We start from the raw sequence: 18,966 nt of genomic DNA on the forward strand, positions 1-18,966 counted from the left end.
ACCAGAGGAGAAAACAAATAAAATATGTAGCTATCTTGTCACACAATTTCCTAAGATGGCCAAAGAGGTAAACGGGTTGATAGAAATACAAATCTACATAATTCTATAATCCATTTTTATAATACTATGAGAATATCTGTCTTTTCAAGAAAGAAACAATCATAAAACCAAGTGTGTAAATGAAAACTGAAAATTTCAGGTCTCAAAGCATTTGGAATTTGTAGATTTAACATTTCAATTGTTTCCATTTTTATCTGGGCATTTGAAATGGTACAGACAGTATCTAACAAATACTTGTTCACAAAACATGCAAAGAGTAATCACATAAATACAATTTATAGATTTATCACATCCCAGTGATTAAATTTGTTCGCAGTAGCTAATCTAGTAAACTCAATATAAATAGGTCCTAGAAAGACTTATTCAAGTAATTCAGGTACAAAGTCAGCCGTTAAACTCAAGAATTAGAATCGAGCAGCAGCACCAGTGGAGCCTTAGTGGTGCTGTGGTTAAGAACTCAGCTGCTAACAGAAAGGTTTGTGGTTCAAACCCACCAACTGCTCTGAGGGAGAAAGATATGACAGTCTGCTTCTGTAAAGATTTACAGCCCTGGAAACTCTATGGGGCAGTTCCACTCTGTTCCACATGGCCGCTAAGAGTCAAAATCGACTTAAAGGCAACAGATTTGGTTTTCGTTTTTTTTCCATCACTAACGGGGTGCAGGGGGTGTGGACCACAGAGGTACACTGTCAGAAGAGGTGACACCAAAATCGCTCTCCATAAAATTTCTGTGCAGTGTTTCAGCAGAAATTTATTACTTTTTAATAAAAGTAACCATCATTAATTACAACAACAAAATTTTTTTTCATAAGCCTAGCTTACAAGTATCAATATATCTACAAGGCTAAAACTTTACGCCAATTTACTTTTTGAACCTTCCAACGCACCCCGGTCAGAGCTGTCATTATTACCCAGTTACAATGACGTTTTCAATAATTGTATGTGCGCGCTATAAGCACATGCTGTTGTTTTTGTTGCTGCTGGTGTTTTTATAGTAGCTGACTTTGTCAAATTTTCTGGTGTTTTCGCTACAATATTGTGGTAATTAGCATGGGGGGTGATGCCATAAGTTACCGTACTGGGTGACACTAGCCCTAGTGACATCACTGCCCCATTATTCCAGTTTGGAGCAAAGTCATGTTTAATCTTCCCAAATAACAGGCACTCTATAAATTAAACAAAGGAAACATCTTAGTGTTATACTGGGTGACTGGTGAATACTACTCTGAAGAAATGAAGAAATCGTCTAAAATCTCTGGCTACACAGGTAACCTTGGATTAGCTTGAAAAGCCCGTATGTCTGGTCAGTATGTCTGGACAATATGGAGACATAATCTATTAGCTAAAAAGTAAAAGTATTTATATAAATTTATAGAAATAGACCTCGAAGGAAAAGGATTGTGTGGAAAAACTAAAAAAAAATCTGGGCAAAAGACAAAAACCACTGTTTATTTGGCACACACAAAAAATTCTCCTTTTTTGGATGGCTATTTTGAAAATACTTGGTATTGGGCCATTTAATGATTTATGAGTAACAAACAAAATATAATCCCTTTTATTCCCACTAACAGAATATAATCTGACTAGGTGGGATTTTCCATTTATCTTGGCAGCCGTATCATGAATTTGGCCTGTTTATTCCAGTAATCTTAGCTAGTTTACAAATCTTCAACACTGCACCTTTGGTTAGATCTATGAAAAAAATTTTGTGAAGTGGAAGGATCTACTTTTCCTATATTTGGCAACACTAACTCCATAAAAATGTCCATTCTGCCACTCCTTTTATAATGCAGCTGCTTTTTCTCTTCTTCTCACTGTGAGATATCAAAAATTTGGCTGGAACAGTCTCCAAGTTTATCTGGATGGACAAAAAAGCCAGAATAAGCTTGTCAAACTTATAAATGCCTTGGAACAGGAGGGTCTTTAGACTGACTCATTCTTTGAAATATTCTAAACGGCCAATTGAGGATTATTAGCTGTGACTGAGAAGAACATACAAAATGTGTTGTAGGGGACATGAATGCTGGAATATTACTAGAGTGGTAACAATGCCACAAAATAGCATTATATATTTAATAATATTTGAAACTCAACTTTGTTCTAAGGCCTCCATGTTTATTTAACCTAAAATAATTTTCTTTAATACCTATATGCTAACATGAAATCATTTTGAAGGCTGAGCCTCTTCATTATCTTCTTCTTTTTCTTAGGCCAGGTGGAGTTCCAGGGAATTATAGACTTCCCTTGATATGTAAAGATTTTGCATTATGGAAGACACAAATATAAGAGTGTGGCACCATTGTGACATTTTATGATGACTCTTCATGAAGAAATCTGGAATATTTGAAGGCTGAATGAGGCTTAAGTATTTAACATATCATTTTTTTTTTTCACTAGAGGGAACATAGTCATTATTATTGCAAATCTTTCTAATGACATACACGTGGTCCATCATAAAACATAAATCAGGAGTTTTGATTGGTGATATAAGCAAAGTATCTACATATAACATAACTGTTATACACATACATATTTTATAGGCAATCACATAAAATTTCTGGATGAAAGTATGTGTAAAAACCACTTCTGATTATATAGTAAGTTTTCCTTAAGGAGAAAATTATTTCTGTAAAACAATTCTGCTATAAATCAAAATGTTTTAATATTTGTTCCTTTTCCCTTTACATTATATGCATATGACTCTTATCTCTGCATTGTAATATTTTGAGAGGCTTTTACAAAGTCAAAAATATTTTAGGAGATATAGAGAATTCTATTAAAGCTAAGGAAAACACTGAACAATATAGGGTTCTATATAATATTCTTTGGTGTGTTCATTTAAGTTACCTGACTAAATCTCGTGTGAATTTAAAGTCTGGAAAAAAGTCTTGCAGAATGGAAATTTTAAAAGCACGTATCTTTAATCAGAATAGTTTCACTGTGGAAATCCTATAAAATGTATTACTTAAGAAAATATATGGTCAAGACACGGATTACATAGATAAAGCATGTAGGGCCTTAATGTAAAATCTAAGTAATGGAGTAGCTGGCTCCAAATTTAAAGAAGATGAATAAAAAGGGTTTTGTTTTTAATTACGTGCCTGTAACTTTAAAAGCCCAACCTTTAGAAAATAAACTGGAAATACATGACTGGGACTAGAACCCTGGCACCTTGGAGGAGTATGTCCTCCTACCTTCAAGGACAGTACAACTGATGATTGACAGAACAGAATAATTTTTTTTCTTGATAAATTCAGCTCAGAATATATAAGTAAAGCTTCCAGAATCTGATTTTAAGATAATGCATGCACACAGAAGTGTAGGAATTTAATGGCTATTGGGCATAACCAGAAACATTCTCCCATGCAATCCTGTCATTCTTCTCTTGTGACATAAAACACTCATCACAATTGTTGGTATTTGTTCAATATTTGATTCTTCTATGAATTCTGGCAGAGACTTGTCTAGCTTGTGTTTAACCAGATTGCATTTTCAGCACCTAACTTAACAAATATTTGTGTTATAAAAGAATTAATGCAACATACATAGCAAGATTCCCACCATGGGTGATAGCTGTGTTTTATAGTTTACATTAAAAACAAAAATCTTTCATATCCTTTAGGACATATAAACCTACTTAGAAAAAGAGCAGAAAGTTTTAATGGGAATTTTGTACCTTGGGGAGATTGTTACTTACCTAAGAGTACACAATTCCAAGTGTCAAGTCTAGGACTTCTACTCAAATTTTTCTTATAAAAATTCAAGTCTTTCAGACTAACCAGACTAACCATAGTGGCCCTCTAAAGACTTAGTTTTGATTTGGAATTTAGATTTCACATGCACACATCTCCTTTTCATATTAAATTTAAAACCACAAATAGAAATTTATTATTATTTTTTTTTTCTGTACAACATCAATTCTTTGAAAAGCTAATTATCTCTCAAGTTTTTGACTTTGTTTTGTCCTATGAAGCTGTGGTTAGATTTTTTCCAGAATGGCCTCCAATGAATCTAGACTCCCTATATTCACTCCCTTAAGTGGTCCCCTCCTACACTGACATTGAGCTTGGTCATATAACTTGCTTCGGCCAGTGGGATGATAGTAAATATGATGTAAGCAGAAGCTTGAAAAGCCCTTGCACAGTGGAGCTTGTTCGTCCTCTCATTCTGTTGAAATGTTTCTACTGCCATATGAAAAAGCCAGGCTAGCTTATTAGAAAATGAAAGTACATGAAACAGACGAGTTTCCCAGCTGAGGCTGCCTAGACCAATAAACTCTTAGTTAACCCACCAGCTGACTGCAGCTGCGTGAATGATCTAGGTAAAACTTGCAGAAGAACTCTAACTGAGCCAATTCCAGTCCCTGACTCACAAAATTGTGAGCAAATAAACTGGAGGTTGTTGGGCGATTTGTTATATAGCGAGGGCCAACTGATACAAAATTAAAAAGAGACTTTTTTAAAAAAACAAAGATTAAAATTGCGTGTGTGCATGTTTGTACGTATGTATGTTGTCTTAGTTAATATTGTTGCTATAACAGAAATACAGGTGGGTGGCTTGAACAAACAGAAACTTATTTTCTCACAGTTTAGGAGGCTTGAAGTCCGAATTCAGAGCACAGGCTCTAGAGGAAGGCTTTCTCCCTCTGTTGGCTCTGGAGGAAGTTCTATCTATGTTTCTTCCTGGTTCCTTCAAGATCTCCATGTGGCTTGGCATCGGTCTTTCCCATCCCTGCTCTGCTTGCTTATTTACTCTCTTTTCTATCTCAAGAGATTAATTCAAGATACACCCTACACTAATCCTGGTCATTAACATAAGAAAGACAGCCCATTCCTAAATAGGATTATAGCCATAGTTATTGGGGTTAGGATTTATAACCCATATTTTTGGGGGACACAACTCAATCCATAATACATGTATATGTAATTTTTGGATATAACTGTGTAAAATTCTTTTCCAAGCATAGCATATCAGTTAGGAAGAAAGAAGAAATATCCAAAATGCTTTCATAGTCCCCAAACCAGATTTACTGAACTGCTTCTAAACAGCAATCATTCTTAAACATAAAAGTGAAACCTCTGCCCTATAACCAGATAATGATAGGTAGCTATAGACCATCCCAGATTAGCAACACAGAGTCTTAACTTTTCTCTTGGCTGAGAGCAGAGTACTGGTCTTCTACCATTTTTACAGATTAGAAACAAACCCTAGTTTGCTATTTCCTTAATGTTTTATGTAAAACGTGGACACATTTCCCGGAGTTCACTGTCTCTACAGAAGATCGTCAATGTGCAATACCCCCTCCCTTTCTTCTGCATCCCAGTTTAAAAAAAAATTAAAAAAAAAAACAGATGTCTGATGATGTAGATTTTGGATCCTGCTTTTGAGCATACCAAGTGCTGTACACTTCTGGAGGAAACTTTGTATGTAAACTTCAAGGCAAGGAAAATGTTGTGCTCCATAACTTAGGTACTAGTCATAATACTGAACAGAATATAAACTGCCAATGAATAAAACCACTTTAAAGTGTTCCTCTGTATATTTCCACTACCCAGAAACATCCCACTAAAAGCTAAAATATAGAAATCAACAGAAGGAAAGCAGATGATTTAAGAATTGGATAGAATAACTTGCTCTTCTAAGATATGTATTTATTTGTCCACACCCTGTTGTTTCTTCAGCTCCAGTGGGATCCCTAGAGAAGGTACATACAGTGAGAGAGGAAATGAGACTCTCGCCCTAACAGAGCCAATCATAACTGCACTGTCCATAAAAGATGTTTGCATTTCTCTTTCAAGAATGTTTTTCTAAAGATTTGCAACTTTTAACCATCAGTAGGCTCGACTTTCCTAGGGCAAATCAGAATCTATACAAAATGCAAGTTGTCCACTATTGGAGCAAATTATTTGGCATTCAAACAAAATCCAAGAAACGGACCTATATTATTTAGGTCTGTGAGGTCCACAGATCATTAATAATTTCAAATTGTTCTTTAAACAAGTGAGTACCAGAATTTTGAATTTCTGAGACCAATAGAGTTTCAAAAATATTTTAGTTAATCGGGCAGAAATACTTACGAATGATCTATTTGACCTTTACTCCATTATTTTTCACCTTCTTGAACCTAATCTAGACCATTTGACCCTTTTTTTTATACATTGCAGCATAAATGTAATTGGCATGGATCTTTTCCAGGTGAAAACATTTAAAGGTCAATGCATGAGCCTCCAACTCCTTCTTACCTCCCATGGTTACCATCCAGATTACATGCGAAGATGTCAGAGTCAGAAAGGGTCTGTGAGTGATTATTTGGAGTGCTGAACTTGTACAGTTAGTATGTCAAGGGGGTAAATAATAAACTTTTCTTTTATGTTATGCCATTGATTATTTGGCATTAATTTGTTACTGCAATATACCATATCCTATGCCGAGAAATACAGGAAATGAACATGGGGTTGCCAGCTTTTTATTGTGCCAATAAGGAGATTTTAAAATACAAGAAAAGTTCTTATCATGTGCTATCATTATAAAAAAGAAATAATATTTTAAAACCAAAAAATATAGGAAGGGCATACTATCAGAATAAAGGACAGTTCCTTAACTGGGGTAAATACAGCTTTCTTTTAAGCATCACTATATTTTTCTTATTTTTGTCACTTTGCTGGGTCAAAACTTTGTTGTGAAATAGTGCACCTATCCTCCAACTGGTTTTTGGGAACCATAGATCTGGATATTTTGAAAATGGCAAAAGAAAATTGTTGACCCAAAGCAATAAAGAAAACATCACATATTGGCCATGTCTAGCTTTACCTGTCTTTCAGTGAGATCCAGATTCACTGCTATCTCATATCGCCTCAGTCTGGTCAAATAATTATGATGGGCAAATTCTGCTTCAAGTTCTCTGATTTGTTCTTTAGTAAAGGCTGTCCTTTCCTTCCTGGGTTTGCTGTTGACTTCTGACTTATAATTTCCTTCCTGGGAGTCTGAAAAAAAGAAAGAGAGAATTAGCCTTCATTCATTCATTCTAACACACTCAATTATTCTTACCAGAAATGTTTATTATGTAACTTCTTTCCCAGGTATTATGCTCCAAGAGACAAAGAGATCAAAGATGGTAAGATCTGTCTCACCTCAGCAGGGTGAGATCTATTTATTTTTTATCTGGCCTCATCTAACAGCCTAATTAGGGAATTGTCTAATTTTCTTCTTACAAAATATGAACAGAAATTGTAATTGCTCTTAATATGCTAGTATAATAATTACAAACTAAGTCCTCTCTACAAAACAATCGTAGATAAGATTTTTCCCAATAAATGGCTCATATACTTAAAAAAAAAAAAATTTTTTTTATACTTGAGCTCTAAGTATGAGTGAAAGGAATAAGCCTAAAAAACTAGTGGCGATTCAACATATGAATATTTGAGCAATCCAAATATTTAGGGCCAGTTGAATGCAACAGGACCATAAAAGCCTGTTCAAGTTCAGATTAAGCATACATAAATATATGTGTGCACTTATTGATCTTTTTATATTTATTTAGGCAAAATCTCTCTTGAGGGCAATAACAATGCTCTTTTATTTTGTATAATACTTAAAATAACATGGAATCCTTATAAATAAAATGGTGTTTATACAATTTAATAAATGAACAGAGTTTTAAAATGGTTTCTTTTTATTACGTATGAGATAAATAGAAGACACACAATAGGTAACATCAACTGTCCACAACACCAAGTCTTACAAGGCCACATAGAAATAACAATAATTTAGAGCATATCATTCCATTTTTTCTCTCAAGGGTTCAAGAGATAATTAACAGGAGTATTTCATATGTCCTCACACTATCTCTGACATGTAGATTAGAAGTCTTAATTATACTGAAGAACAGTATGTTTCTACAATGAAAAAAACATTTCACATACACCACTCAAAGGCAATTGTACCCAGCTCTAATAATTCATGTCCAATTTATCCTTGGTAAAATAACATAATCATGATAAAGTGGCATGTTTGTACCCTCGTGAAAAGTATTTCAGTTTTTTTAAGTATTTTTGAGCATGTACACACAACTAGTGATATCTCCATCCAATGGGAGTACAAATAAATCTTCAATGAGTCCAAATGAGAGAAGGGATATAGAAAGCACGATGCTTAACCAACGGTTACAAAGGCAAAGACTTTGTGTTTTAGATTGACAAATGTAATATGGTATGGCTTGTAAAGAATCTTTTTAGATGCATCATTTGTTTTTTCATTCAATGATACACAAGCATGTCAATATACAAAACAGACGATTTTTCTTTTTTAGGTTTCTTTATTCTTTCTGTCTGTCGGGGGAAGTCTAAATGGAGTAAGGAGGGCTTTGTATAAATGGAAATCCACTAGACAAGGCATACTCATGTAAACAATTTTGTTTGATTCTCACCAGAATCTAAGCTGGCCAGATGTGAAGTTTTCTAGGTCTAGTAGCAGCAGCAGCAGCAATAAGTTTGCATCAAGATTTTGGCACACTGGCCATTACTTTTCCTGTGACGGATCACAGAGTATGTCTCACTGACTGGTGCACTAGCAATGTCTGAAATTCTTCATAACTCACTGACCACACTTCTGCTCTTGTCACTTATCCCCACGTTGACTTGCTCCACACCTTGGCAGGGCATATGGGACCTTATTCAGAGTAAAAAGTGGTTTTGTGAGATGTCACACACGGGCTGATTGCATTTTACAAGAAGTCACTGGGATCAGGTGAGTTATGTAATAGATGATGTGTGAATTCTCAGGTAGACCATATTTAAACGCTGCCAACTTACCTGGCTCTAAGTGGAAACTGCAGTCCATCATCCCCCCCCCCCTTTTTTTTTTAAGCTACAAATTTGCCAAGATCCATGTCATTGGAAGCGTTTAGCTATTCTGGCATTCTGTGAGCAAAACTTTCAGATGACTGATTTTTTTTTTTTTAATTTTCCATTGGCTGTTCTGGCCAACCACAAACTCAGTCACAGCACAGAACATTCAGATAAGAGGTCCCTCTCACAAGGATCTATGTTCTCACGTGAATCAAAAGAATTTTTGCCAACTGGAGCCACGCTCAGTCTGAAATCTGTGGCCGATTATTCTTTATGTGGGGACAATACTCTTTTCCCTTCAGGAAAGCAACTGTGGAAACTGACAGCAAAGCCAGAGCGTTTTTTCTCATGAGCAATTCAATTTGAATGATTCATGTTTAGCACATTCCCTTATGTAAGTATGAATGAACAAATCCACATTGAAGAAAGCTATTAACTTGTATTTATTTTTGTTTCTTTGAAACCTATCTCTTTAAGCTTTTGCAATATTCTAAAATACTTCACAAATACCACTCCCCCACATACAAACACACACACAAAAACAGAAAACATGAGCCAACACTCAGAAGGACAGTCGCATGTAATGGGTCTATAAATGCTCCCACTATAACTAGAAATATATAACAGGAGGATTATGTATCCCGTGACTGGATTTAAACAAAAGTCTGGCTACCATTCAACATTTAAATCCAAAAGCAACTTACTGAAGGCCTAAGTTCCAAACCACAATTGCTCACCAAGTAAAACCCAGTGACTAAAATGGAGCTGTGCATACTTACATTTACAATAATCACAGATGGACAGGACAATTAAACTGTAATTAATGTGATGAAGAGTGGGTGTGCCTCTTGACATGATCACCTAAGAGAGAGAATGTCAATATAGTGGAGGTCGTACCAGCACCAATGAACCCTATGCACACTTGTATCTTTGTATCTGTGATTGTGTTGTGGGTTTCACAACAATGCTCCAACTTTTTTACTCCTATTAAAGCCATGTTCCTGGGAATTACATTTCTGAACTTGGGTGTTTAAATCCTTTTGACTTTTTTTTTCCCCACAATTCCCATAGCCTATCATTTTCTGACCCCGAAGCCTCTGCCACTATCACCTGACTGGCTTTGCTTAGGTGGAAAATGTGTGGGAGGCTTGGATGAGGCTTTTGGCAAATTTCTCATTAGCTTCCATCTGTTTCCCAGCTGTTTCAACTGAAGCAAACCTCCCTCCGTTTTCTTCAACCTCCCATAGCCTATGCCAAATGGTAGGTGTTGGAGGGGAATCTGGAAACCGCCTTCCTTTCTTCAATACAACCACAAACAAAATGTCACCATCTGTATACTATATTTCAATGTAAAATATTAAAATTGTTGCTTTTTGTCTCAGATACTTTAATGCACAGGCGAGTGCACCCTCATGCTCCCTCACCTCTTTGAGGAAATATTGACTTATGTGTTCAGGTATAGTTGGCAGTCCCAGTTCCCTAACCTTTTGCTCCCTGGGACTACGCTAATGGAAGAAGTCTGCAATACTTCCGCGGAGGATAAAAATTGCCCTCCAAGGATCATTTCTGTCTAGCATTTAGAACTTCTCCACATGTGACTTTTTATTTCCCCTAGTGCAAGAGGATGCCAAAAGATAATCATGTTTTATTGAAGGCAAGTAATGTGGGGGCTTGGTCTGTTCACTAGTGGCACAGCATGCTCTTTAGCAAAAGAGAAATATTAAAGTACAACTGAATGTATTTTTGGCTACCCTGAGTAAACTTATTAACTTGTTTAAATGAAGAACATAATTTACCTGTGTCTGTACACTATCAAAATGTAAAGGAACATCTATACAGCTTGAATTTAAATTAATTCTTGTTCCATATTCTGAAGAAAGAATGAGTGCTAAACCTCAACATATTTTAGTCCTTTGTAACTTTTTGTATCCATGTTTTATAAGCTATTCGGAATGATAGATATTCTGTTATTTTATTAGCAAATCTGTACAAGCAGTAGGCATAGAAAACTAGCCAATAACCATCATTATATAGGCATGGGGATTGTGGGTGGAATAAGAAATACTTATAGAATAATCCATTTGATACTGATAATTTTCACATTTAAACAGGAAGTTGCCTTCTTTATGAGGAATTTATCCAATCTGCTAGTCCAGCTTTTTTGATAGACGTTTCAGCCTCTCCATGGTTGTTTTATGTTACGTTTGTATGTCTTGGTTTGGTTTGTTGTTTTCCAAAGTAAACAGCCTTCCTCTGGGATTCTAAATTCTCTTGCCAATACTCTGCAAATTTGAGAACCACAGCCATAGTGAGCCTCTATTATAGATGAGTTGTGTAACCAGTTAAAAATAGAATTGAAAACCACTATGCTTTTATGCTAGATCTAGAACAGAAATTCACCTTGAAAACATTATTTCTTGTACCTTCAATTTGAAAAAAAGGATAGTTAGGGTAATAGTTTCTCTTATAACACAAACCCACATTTCACAGAACAACAACAACAAAAAATTTCCATAGACTTAAATTATCATGATAACAGTTGCCTTTAACATGCAAAAATTATCTTATTTGGTGAACTAGTGATTGTCAGTCGATGAATTTACTCACTTTCACCATCTGGCCATCCTGCTCTACTATCACCTCCTTGATTATTCATGGGATAGTCTAATATCCTCTCAGGGATGAATTAAGTCAGATAAATCCCGATTTTGTGAAATACAGATAGATTACTTCTTATTATATTTGTACAGGCAATTTTTTGTTTCGAATAAATAATTTACAGAGTATATCCTATTCATTTTTCTTAAAGGAATTTGGTTCTCACGTGGAGGGCTATATTCAAAGATTAACTGTGTGTAGCTAAGAATTTTATGTAAAAGTTCTTCAATTTTAGTTTACAGATCTTTTTTTCCAGTATGTTCAGACTTGTTTTTATTCAACTAAAACTTAAAGTCAGATTAATAAAAACTTAAATATACATGACCATGTAAGTATTTAACAATAGCTACTTACATAAGCAAAGTTTACAATTCCTAACTGCTTTCTCACATCATGTAATACTACGTAATGATGTAAAGGGAGATAGTGTTGAGCCCCAAGATGCTTTATGAGATGCTTTATTTAAACTGCCTTTTAGAATGAAAGAGAATTTGGAAAAAGCTGATTTTTGAAAATATCTCATCATAAACACAGTGCCTAGGCTGTGAAAATTTACCAAAAATGAAAGAGTAAATAAGCCAAGTTCAAATATATATGGTTTGAGAGACAGTGTGCATGTGTGTAAAAAAGAGAGAGCTGAAGTTACCACAGGATTGTTCTTAAACGGATGCTAATTTTATAACTTAGCCTAAATATGAATACTTTGAAAACATATATATCATAACTTACATAAAATATAATGTTCATATCTCTAAACTCATCCAGCCAATAGATATAGATACTTGTTAAAATAGGTAATGCAAGGGTCAAGATGTTGCCCTGACCCTTACATTGCATTCCTGGGATAAACTGGTAAATACCATAAAATGTTTCTCTTTGCATCCTCTTACCCCACCTATAATTTTAAGATACTGGCAGTTACAGGAATTTTAGCCAATTTAAGCAGGTACCTAGTCCATAATTCATTTCAATTCTCTACTTTTTTGTGTTCATCAACATTTGAATCCAGTTTTACCTTATAGCCTCTTCTTAGTGTTATCTCTGTTTTTAAACAATGGGACTTTATCAGTTGAGTTTGTTTAATTTTATTATCTTACATTTTTTACTATTTTCTATGTAGTTCTTCCTGGTACGAAAGGGATGCAACCCAATGGCTCTTCCTTCCTGACAAAATACAAAGTGAAATCCACAAAGAACTGAAATGTATGGATGACATTAATATGTAATTAATGGTGTACAATTCCAAATGTTAAATAAAATCAGTTACATTTGGGGGAAAGAAAAAAAAGGGAGAGAGAGAGACCAAAAACACACAAAACTGGAATACAGTGCAACTACCTTTGGTCAAATAAGGCAAACATTTAATTATTTTCATTATCAAGTTTAAAACATCTAACACAAAAACAAAACAAGCACGTCTTCTGTGTATATGTAAGCTTCTTAGATCTTTCTACATATTTCTAGGCTTAGAAACTGGTTATGCATGCCCAAAATTGGCTTTATGCCTCTTGCTACATTCCAGAGAGAAAACAAACTACAGAAAGATTATGCCACAAAGCAAGGCACATGCACACATCTGGATAGCATGTCATGACAGCACTAAAACCAATGAGTTCACAATAAGCATCAATTCTACCTTCAGTGGAATTAGGAACTCCTAATGAAGAAAAAAAAAAAATTTTTTTTTTTTTTAATGAAGATGTTCTTAATATACAGCATTACGTTAAGTATTCCTCAATCCGATTATTTTAAGGAACATAGAACTCCTCTCATCAAAGAGTTCTCATCAAGCTCTTTTTTTCTTTTCTTACAATGCTTAACACATTCTGCCACTCTATAGGTGAATTTTTTCTCTGCTAGAGTATAAATGTTTGCTGCCAACAGTATAAATATTTGCTGCCAACTATTGTGCCTAGTTTACTCAGAGACGCTGTAGGTGCATGAAGATAATGCTGGCATTCGCACTTACGTTGTAATACATGCAGAAGCAATAGGCAAGGTCATGAAGAGGATATAAACCTCCACACAAGTCCCTCAATCGCCTCCCATCCAGTTCTTTTATCATCAGCAAATGGCTTGGAGTTATATAGTGTTACTATACCTTTAGGGGAAACCCTGGTGGTGCAGTGGTTAAAAGTTCAGCTGCTAACCAAAAAGTCAGCAGCTCAAATCCACCAGGCCCTCCCTGGAAACCTTATGGGGCAGTTCTACTCTGTCCTGTAGGGTTGCTATGAGTCAGAATGGACTTGACAGCAATGTTTTTTTTTTTTTTATTACTATTCATAAATATATACATATATATGAATAATATGGAGCACATTATGCTGAGTGAAATAAATCAAGCGCAAAAGGACAAATATTGTCTGATCTCACTTTTATAAGAAGACAAAAATAGGCATACACATAGAAATCAATGTTCTTTGGTGGTTAGCAGGGAAAAAAGATGGAAGGAGAGGGAATCACTCTCTAGACAGTAAAAAAAAAAAAAAATAGACGTTGTTAATTCTGGTGATGGGAAAGGCAACGCCAAATGCTGGCGAAGTGAGCAGAATTTAACCAAGGTAAAGGATGACACTAAGAAATACACACGAATATGGAACATTATTGGTAAAAGCTATAATATATACAATTTGGCAACAACAGCTGTAACAACCAAAAAACACATGGGTGATTACATAGATAGATATCTATGCATACATGGATATTAAAAAAAAATGGATATAAGAAGGTATATATGTGTATGTACGTGATCATATATAGGTGTATTGGTAGGCATATGTATATACATGTTTATGAGTGCTGCACATATACTCGTACAGACAATAAAGTACATAGCAGGCACAGTCTTGAATACTTCCCAGACTTATCCAAAAACCTTGCTGAATTGGTTTTCTGTGTTTGAATGCTAGGACCATAGTCTCATGGGACATCATAGTCAACTGGCACAACATAGTCCATAAAGTTTATGTTCTGCCTTTTAGTTTGATAAGTAGCATCCAGGGCCTTAAAAGCTTGCAATTGGCCATCTAAGATATAACTATTGGTCTTTACTCATCTGGAGCAAAAGAGAAAGAAGGGAACCAAAAACTTGGAGATGAAACCAGTCACAGGACCAATTGCCTACACGAACCAAGGCCTTACCTATCCAGAGACAAAAGAACTAGATGGTTCCCACCTACCACTACCAACCATTCTGATCAGGGCCACAACAGATGGTCCCAGATAGAACGGGAGAAAATCGTAGAACAAAACTCTAAATCTCAAAAAAAAAAAAAAAAAGGCCAGACTTGCTGGTCTGGCAGAGACCTGAGAAATCCCTGAGATACCCTTTAAACTTTGAACTGAAATTAATCCTGGAGGTCACTTTTCAACTAAATAACAGATTGGCTCATAAAATAAACTATCACCGTGAGTACTGTGCCTATATATATATAAATATATAAATATATATATATATACACACACATGTGCACGCACACACACATACAGATGAATTGCCCAACAAGCAAGGTAAACACATGCTTAGGGCATCAACAAAACAGGGGCAACAGTAGTCCAAAGCAAAGATGCATAGATGCCAAGCACACAAGATACAAGAAAAAGTGAGTGCTGCAATGGAAGGGAACTGGCAGGGCACTAAATGAAATTGATAGCAGCTCCAGAGTGTGAGAGTGTCATCTGGAAATAAAGTTCACGCAGGATCACAAGAACAGGTGCAAGGTTGTTTAAGCTATGAGGCCCCTACCATTTCAACACCCTCACTGACATCTGTCTCCTATGTTCCCCTCCCGTGTGACTGAAACTCCTAATCTTGGTAGGTCTCTTGGGAGTATACAATTTCCTTCTAACAAACAAGAGGTAGGGCTGTGCTATCAAGTTTAACTCTTGTTACATTCACACAATATGCAACTGGATCCAACATGAGTGGTTACTGGGCAAGGACAGATTATATTAATAGATAATCAGTCTCTGATTCATTCTGAGAGAACTGTCTTGTACATCCACATCCGTTGATCCAGCAACTCCAGCCAGGTGAGCCAGTAATGCTCTTTGCCATGATACAAACACAACAGCATGCTCTTATGCATGCCCTAGTGAACAACCAGTGGGAACGCCAGTCCCAGGTGATGCATAAAAGCAAGGGAACTCGAATAAGTCAACTATAGTAATGAATTCAATCATCATGTTACTTTTTAACTGTATAGTGTTTACATACAGAGTCGTGTCCTAAGTTTTGTAAACAATAATATTCATATCTTTAAAATATGTTTGGAGATGCATGAATGGGTCTCAACCCACCTGGAGCAAAGGAGAATGAAGAACACCAAAGACACAAGGTAATTTTGAGCCCAAGAGACAGAAAGGACCCCCTAAACCAGAGACTGCATCAGCCTGAGACCAGAAGAGCTAGGTGGTGCCCAGCTACAGGCGATGACTGCCCTGACAGGGAACACAACGGAGAGCTCCTGAGAGAGCAGGAGAGCAGTGGGATGCAGATCCCAAATTCTCATAAAGAGACCAGACTTAATGGTTTGACTGAGACTAGAAGGATCCCAGAGGTCATGGTCCCCAGACCTTCTTGGTTAGCCCAAGACAAGAGCCGTTCCCAAAGCCATCTCTTCAGACAGGGATTGGACTGGACTATGGGATAGAAAATGATACTGGTGAAGAATAAGCTTCTTGGATCAAGTTGACACATAAGACTGTGTGGGCAGCTCCTGTCTGGAGGGGAGAGGAGAGAGCAGAGGGGTCAGAAGCTGGCCGAATGGACGCGAAAACAGAGAGTGGAGAGAAGGAGTGTGCTGTCTCATTAGGGGGACAGCAATTAGGAGTATATAGAAAGGTGTATATAAATTTTTGTATGAGAGACTGACCTGATTTTTAAACTTTCACTTAAAGCACAACAAAAATTTTTTAAAATATATATGTTTGGCATACATGGGGACAAAATCTAGCATACATTTAATATAATACTAACATTGGTAATAATTTGATACTAACATAGAAAATGTAAAAAAATATATACTGGAAATATTAATATTTACCTAACACCAAAAGTTTTAATTTGTGTATCAAATGAGTTTAATTTTTTTCTGCCTGTTGTGTGGGACACAGTGCTTGATATTACTCTACATACGCTAGTAAAAGAGGTATTAGGCACATTAAGAGGATGCAAAATTTAATATTGTGTGAAGTGTGTTTTTGTTTTGCAACAAGGAGGGTGTTTCTAAATTCAACTTCCAAGAAAGCAACAAAGGGCGTGGATATACCTGATGAAGAATGTATTAAAGCATTCAAGAAATTACTGCAGGCTTACCCTGACGACTTAAAATACAAACCTTTACAGAGAAGTGAGACAATTTCATTCTTACCTGAGAACTAGGTTTACAGATTCAGGAAAGATAAATTTATTCATGTAGACATATATGATTCCATAACAGAAGATTAAAAAAAAAAGTGTATTTCCCAATGTTGAAATTGTTTTACACATATTCCTAACTTCAATGATCACAAACTGCACGACGAAATGCTCATTTTCGTCCCTAAAGAGACTCAGAGATCCTCAGCTGACAACAATGATTCAAGAAACACTCAATTCATTATCCTCGTTATATATGGAAGCAGCTATTGTTCGGCAGCTTAATTGTGATGAAATCATTGAAAATTTTGTAAGAGCAAAGAATAGAAATAAATGTTTTTAATTACAACATGTTAGAGATGAAAGATCTACCTAAAAATAAAATGCAGTAATTGTTATAATATTTGTTTCTCGATCATTAAGTTTTCTTTTATGACATCTTTTCATTTGTTCATTTGTAATCATAGCATATATTATGAAATAAGCACCCAGACTGAAGTATGAGCTGTTTAAAACAAAATTGGCCAAAGTCAGTTTTTCATTGTGAGAGAGCAACAGAATTTTACACTGACTATTGAAACAACTAAGGTCACTGACTCATTTTTCTTTGTTGTGGAATATGTGGCATATTCTTTTTGTAGAAAATGTGGTATATAGTAAAAGTCATAGTACTCCGCAACCACTAAAAATTTTATAATCCAATTCATCTCATTCCACTAAAATGGCATACACCACTTTTGCGTTCAATTGCTAATATCATAGTCACATTTAAAAAGAAGTTACGGGGGGCGGAGCCAAGATGGCGGACTAGGCAGACGCTGCCTCGGATCCCTCTTACAACAAAGACACGGAAAAACAAGTGAATCGATCACATACATAACAATCTACGAACCCTGAACAACAAACACAGATTTAGAGACGGAGAACGAACTAATACGGGGAAGCAGCGATTGTTTCCAGAGCCTGGAGCCAGCGTACCAGTCAGGTACGGCACAAGCACAGAGAGCTGCCCCACCCCCCTGAACTAACCCCGGGAGGGGGACCAGCCAGTTCCGCGGGCAGCGTGGGACGCAGCCGGTAGGAGAAGTCCCCGGGAGGCAGTGACTGGTCTTGGAGCAGAAAGAGCAGCGTCCGAGCCGGGGAACCCTCCCGCAGGGATTTGGACTGGACGCAGGTACGGCATAAACACGGACAGTTGCTCCACCCCCCTGAACTAACCCCGGGAAGGGGACCAGCCGGGTCGCGCGGGCGGCGTGAGACTCAGCTGGTAGGAGAAGTCCCCGGGAGGCAGCGACTGGTATTGGAGCGGGGAGAACAGCGTCCCAGCTGGGACACTCGGTCACGGCACAAGCACGGAGAGCTGCTCCACTCATCTGAACTAACCCCGGGAGGAGGCCCAACTGGTTCTCGGAGGCGGCACGGCCACGCAGCTGGAGGGACGAGAAGTCCCTGGGAGGCAGCGACTGATTTTGGAGTCGAGAGTGCACCGTCCCAGTAGGGGAGCCTTGACGCTGGGCGTGGGGCTGGAAGCGGAGGATCTGACAGTGACTCCAGCGGGCCAGACCTCCCGGGGGCAATCTCCACACAGCCAGCACACATAGGCGACGCGCCTGTGGGAATCTCAGATATAATAGTCATTCCAAGCAAGACAAGCAACTCTGGCTATATTCTGAGGTGCTACTCTCCTATCTCTCTGTTCCCTCCCCCACCCTCCCCAGGCGGCTTCATTAACATCTGAATAGCCTGAGCCAGAGGGAGAACTCTGATAGGGATCTGACTGCATTTTTTTTTAGCGGATTTTCTGGAAAAACTAGTTTCCCAGTGATGGCTCGGAGACAACAATCCATATCAAACCACTTAAAGAAGCAGACCATGACAGCTTCTACAACCCCCCAAACAAAAGAATCAAAATCTTTCCCAAATGAAGATACAATCTTGGAATTATCAGATACAGAATATAAAAAACTAATTTACAGAATGCTTAATGATATCACAAACGAAATTAGGATAACTGCAGAAAAAGCCAAGGAACACACTGATAAA

The 18,966-nt window shown here is 36.9% G+C and overlaps 1 protein-coding gene across 1 annotated transcript in view; it reads right to left on the bottom strand.

Moving 5' to 3' along the window:
- MEOX2 (mesenchyme homeobox 2) overlaps nt 1-18,966 on the bottom strand; it is an 85,016-nt gene that overhangs the window by 7,021 nt on the left and 59,029 nt on the right. Inside the window, exon 2 of the mRNA XM_003407097.4 lies at nt 6,871-7,043. Within this exon, the coding sequence (XP_003407145.1) occupies nt 6,871-7,043 (173 nt within the window). The remainder of the gene's footprint in view (nt 1-6,870; nt 7,044-18,966) is intronic.

The sequence above is a fragment of the Loxodonta africana genome, chromosome 8 (assembly GCF_030014295.1).
Source record: "Loxodonta africana isolate mLoxAfr1 chromosome 8, mLoxAfr1.hap2, whole genome shotgun sequence".
In the NCBI taxonomy this organism is placed as follows: Eukaryota; Metazoa; Chordata; class Mammalia; order Proboscidea; family Elephantidae; genus Loxodonta; species Loxodonta africana.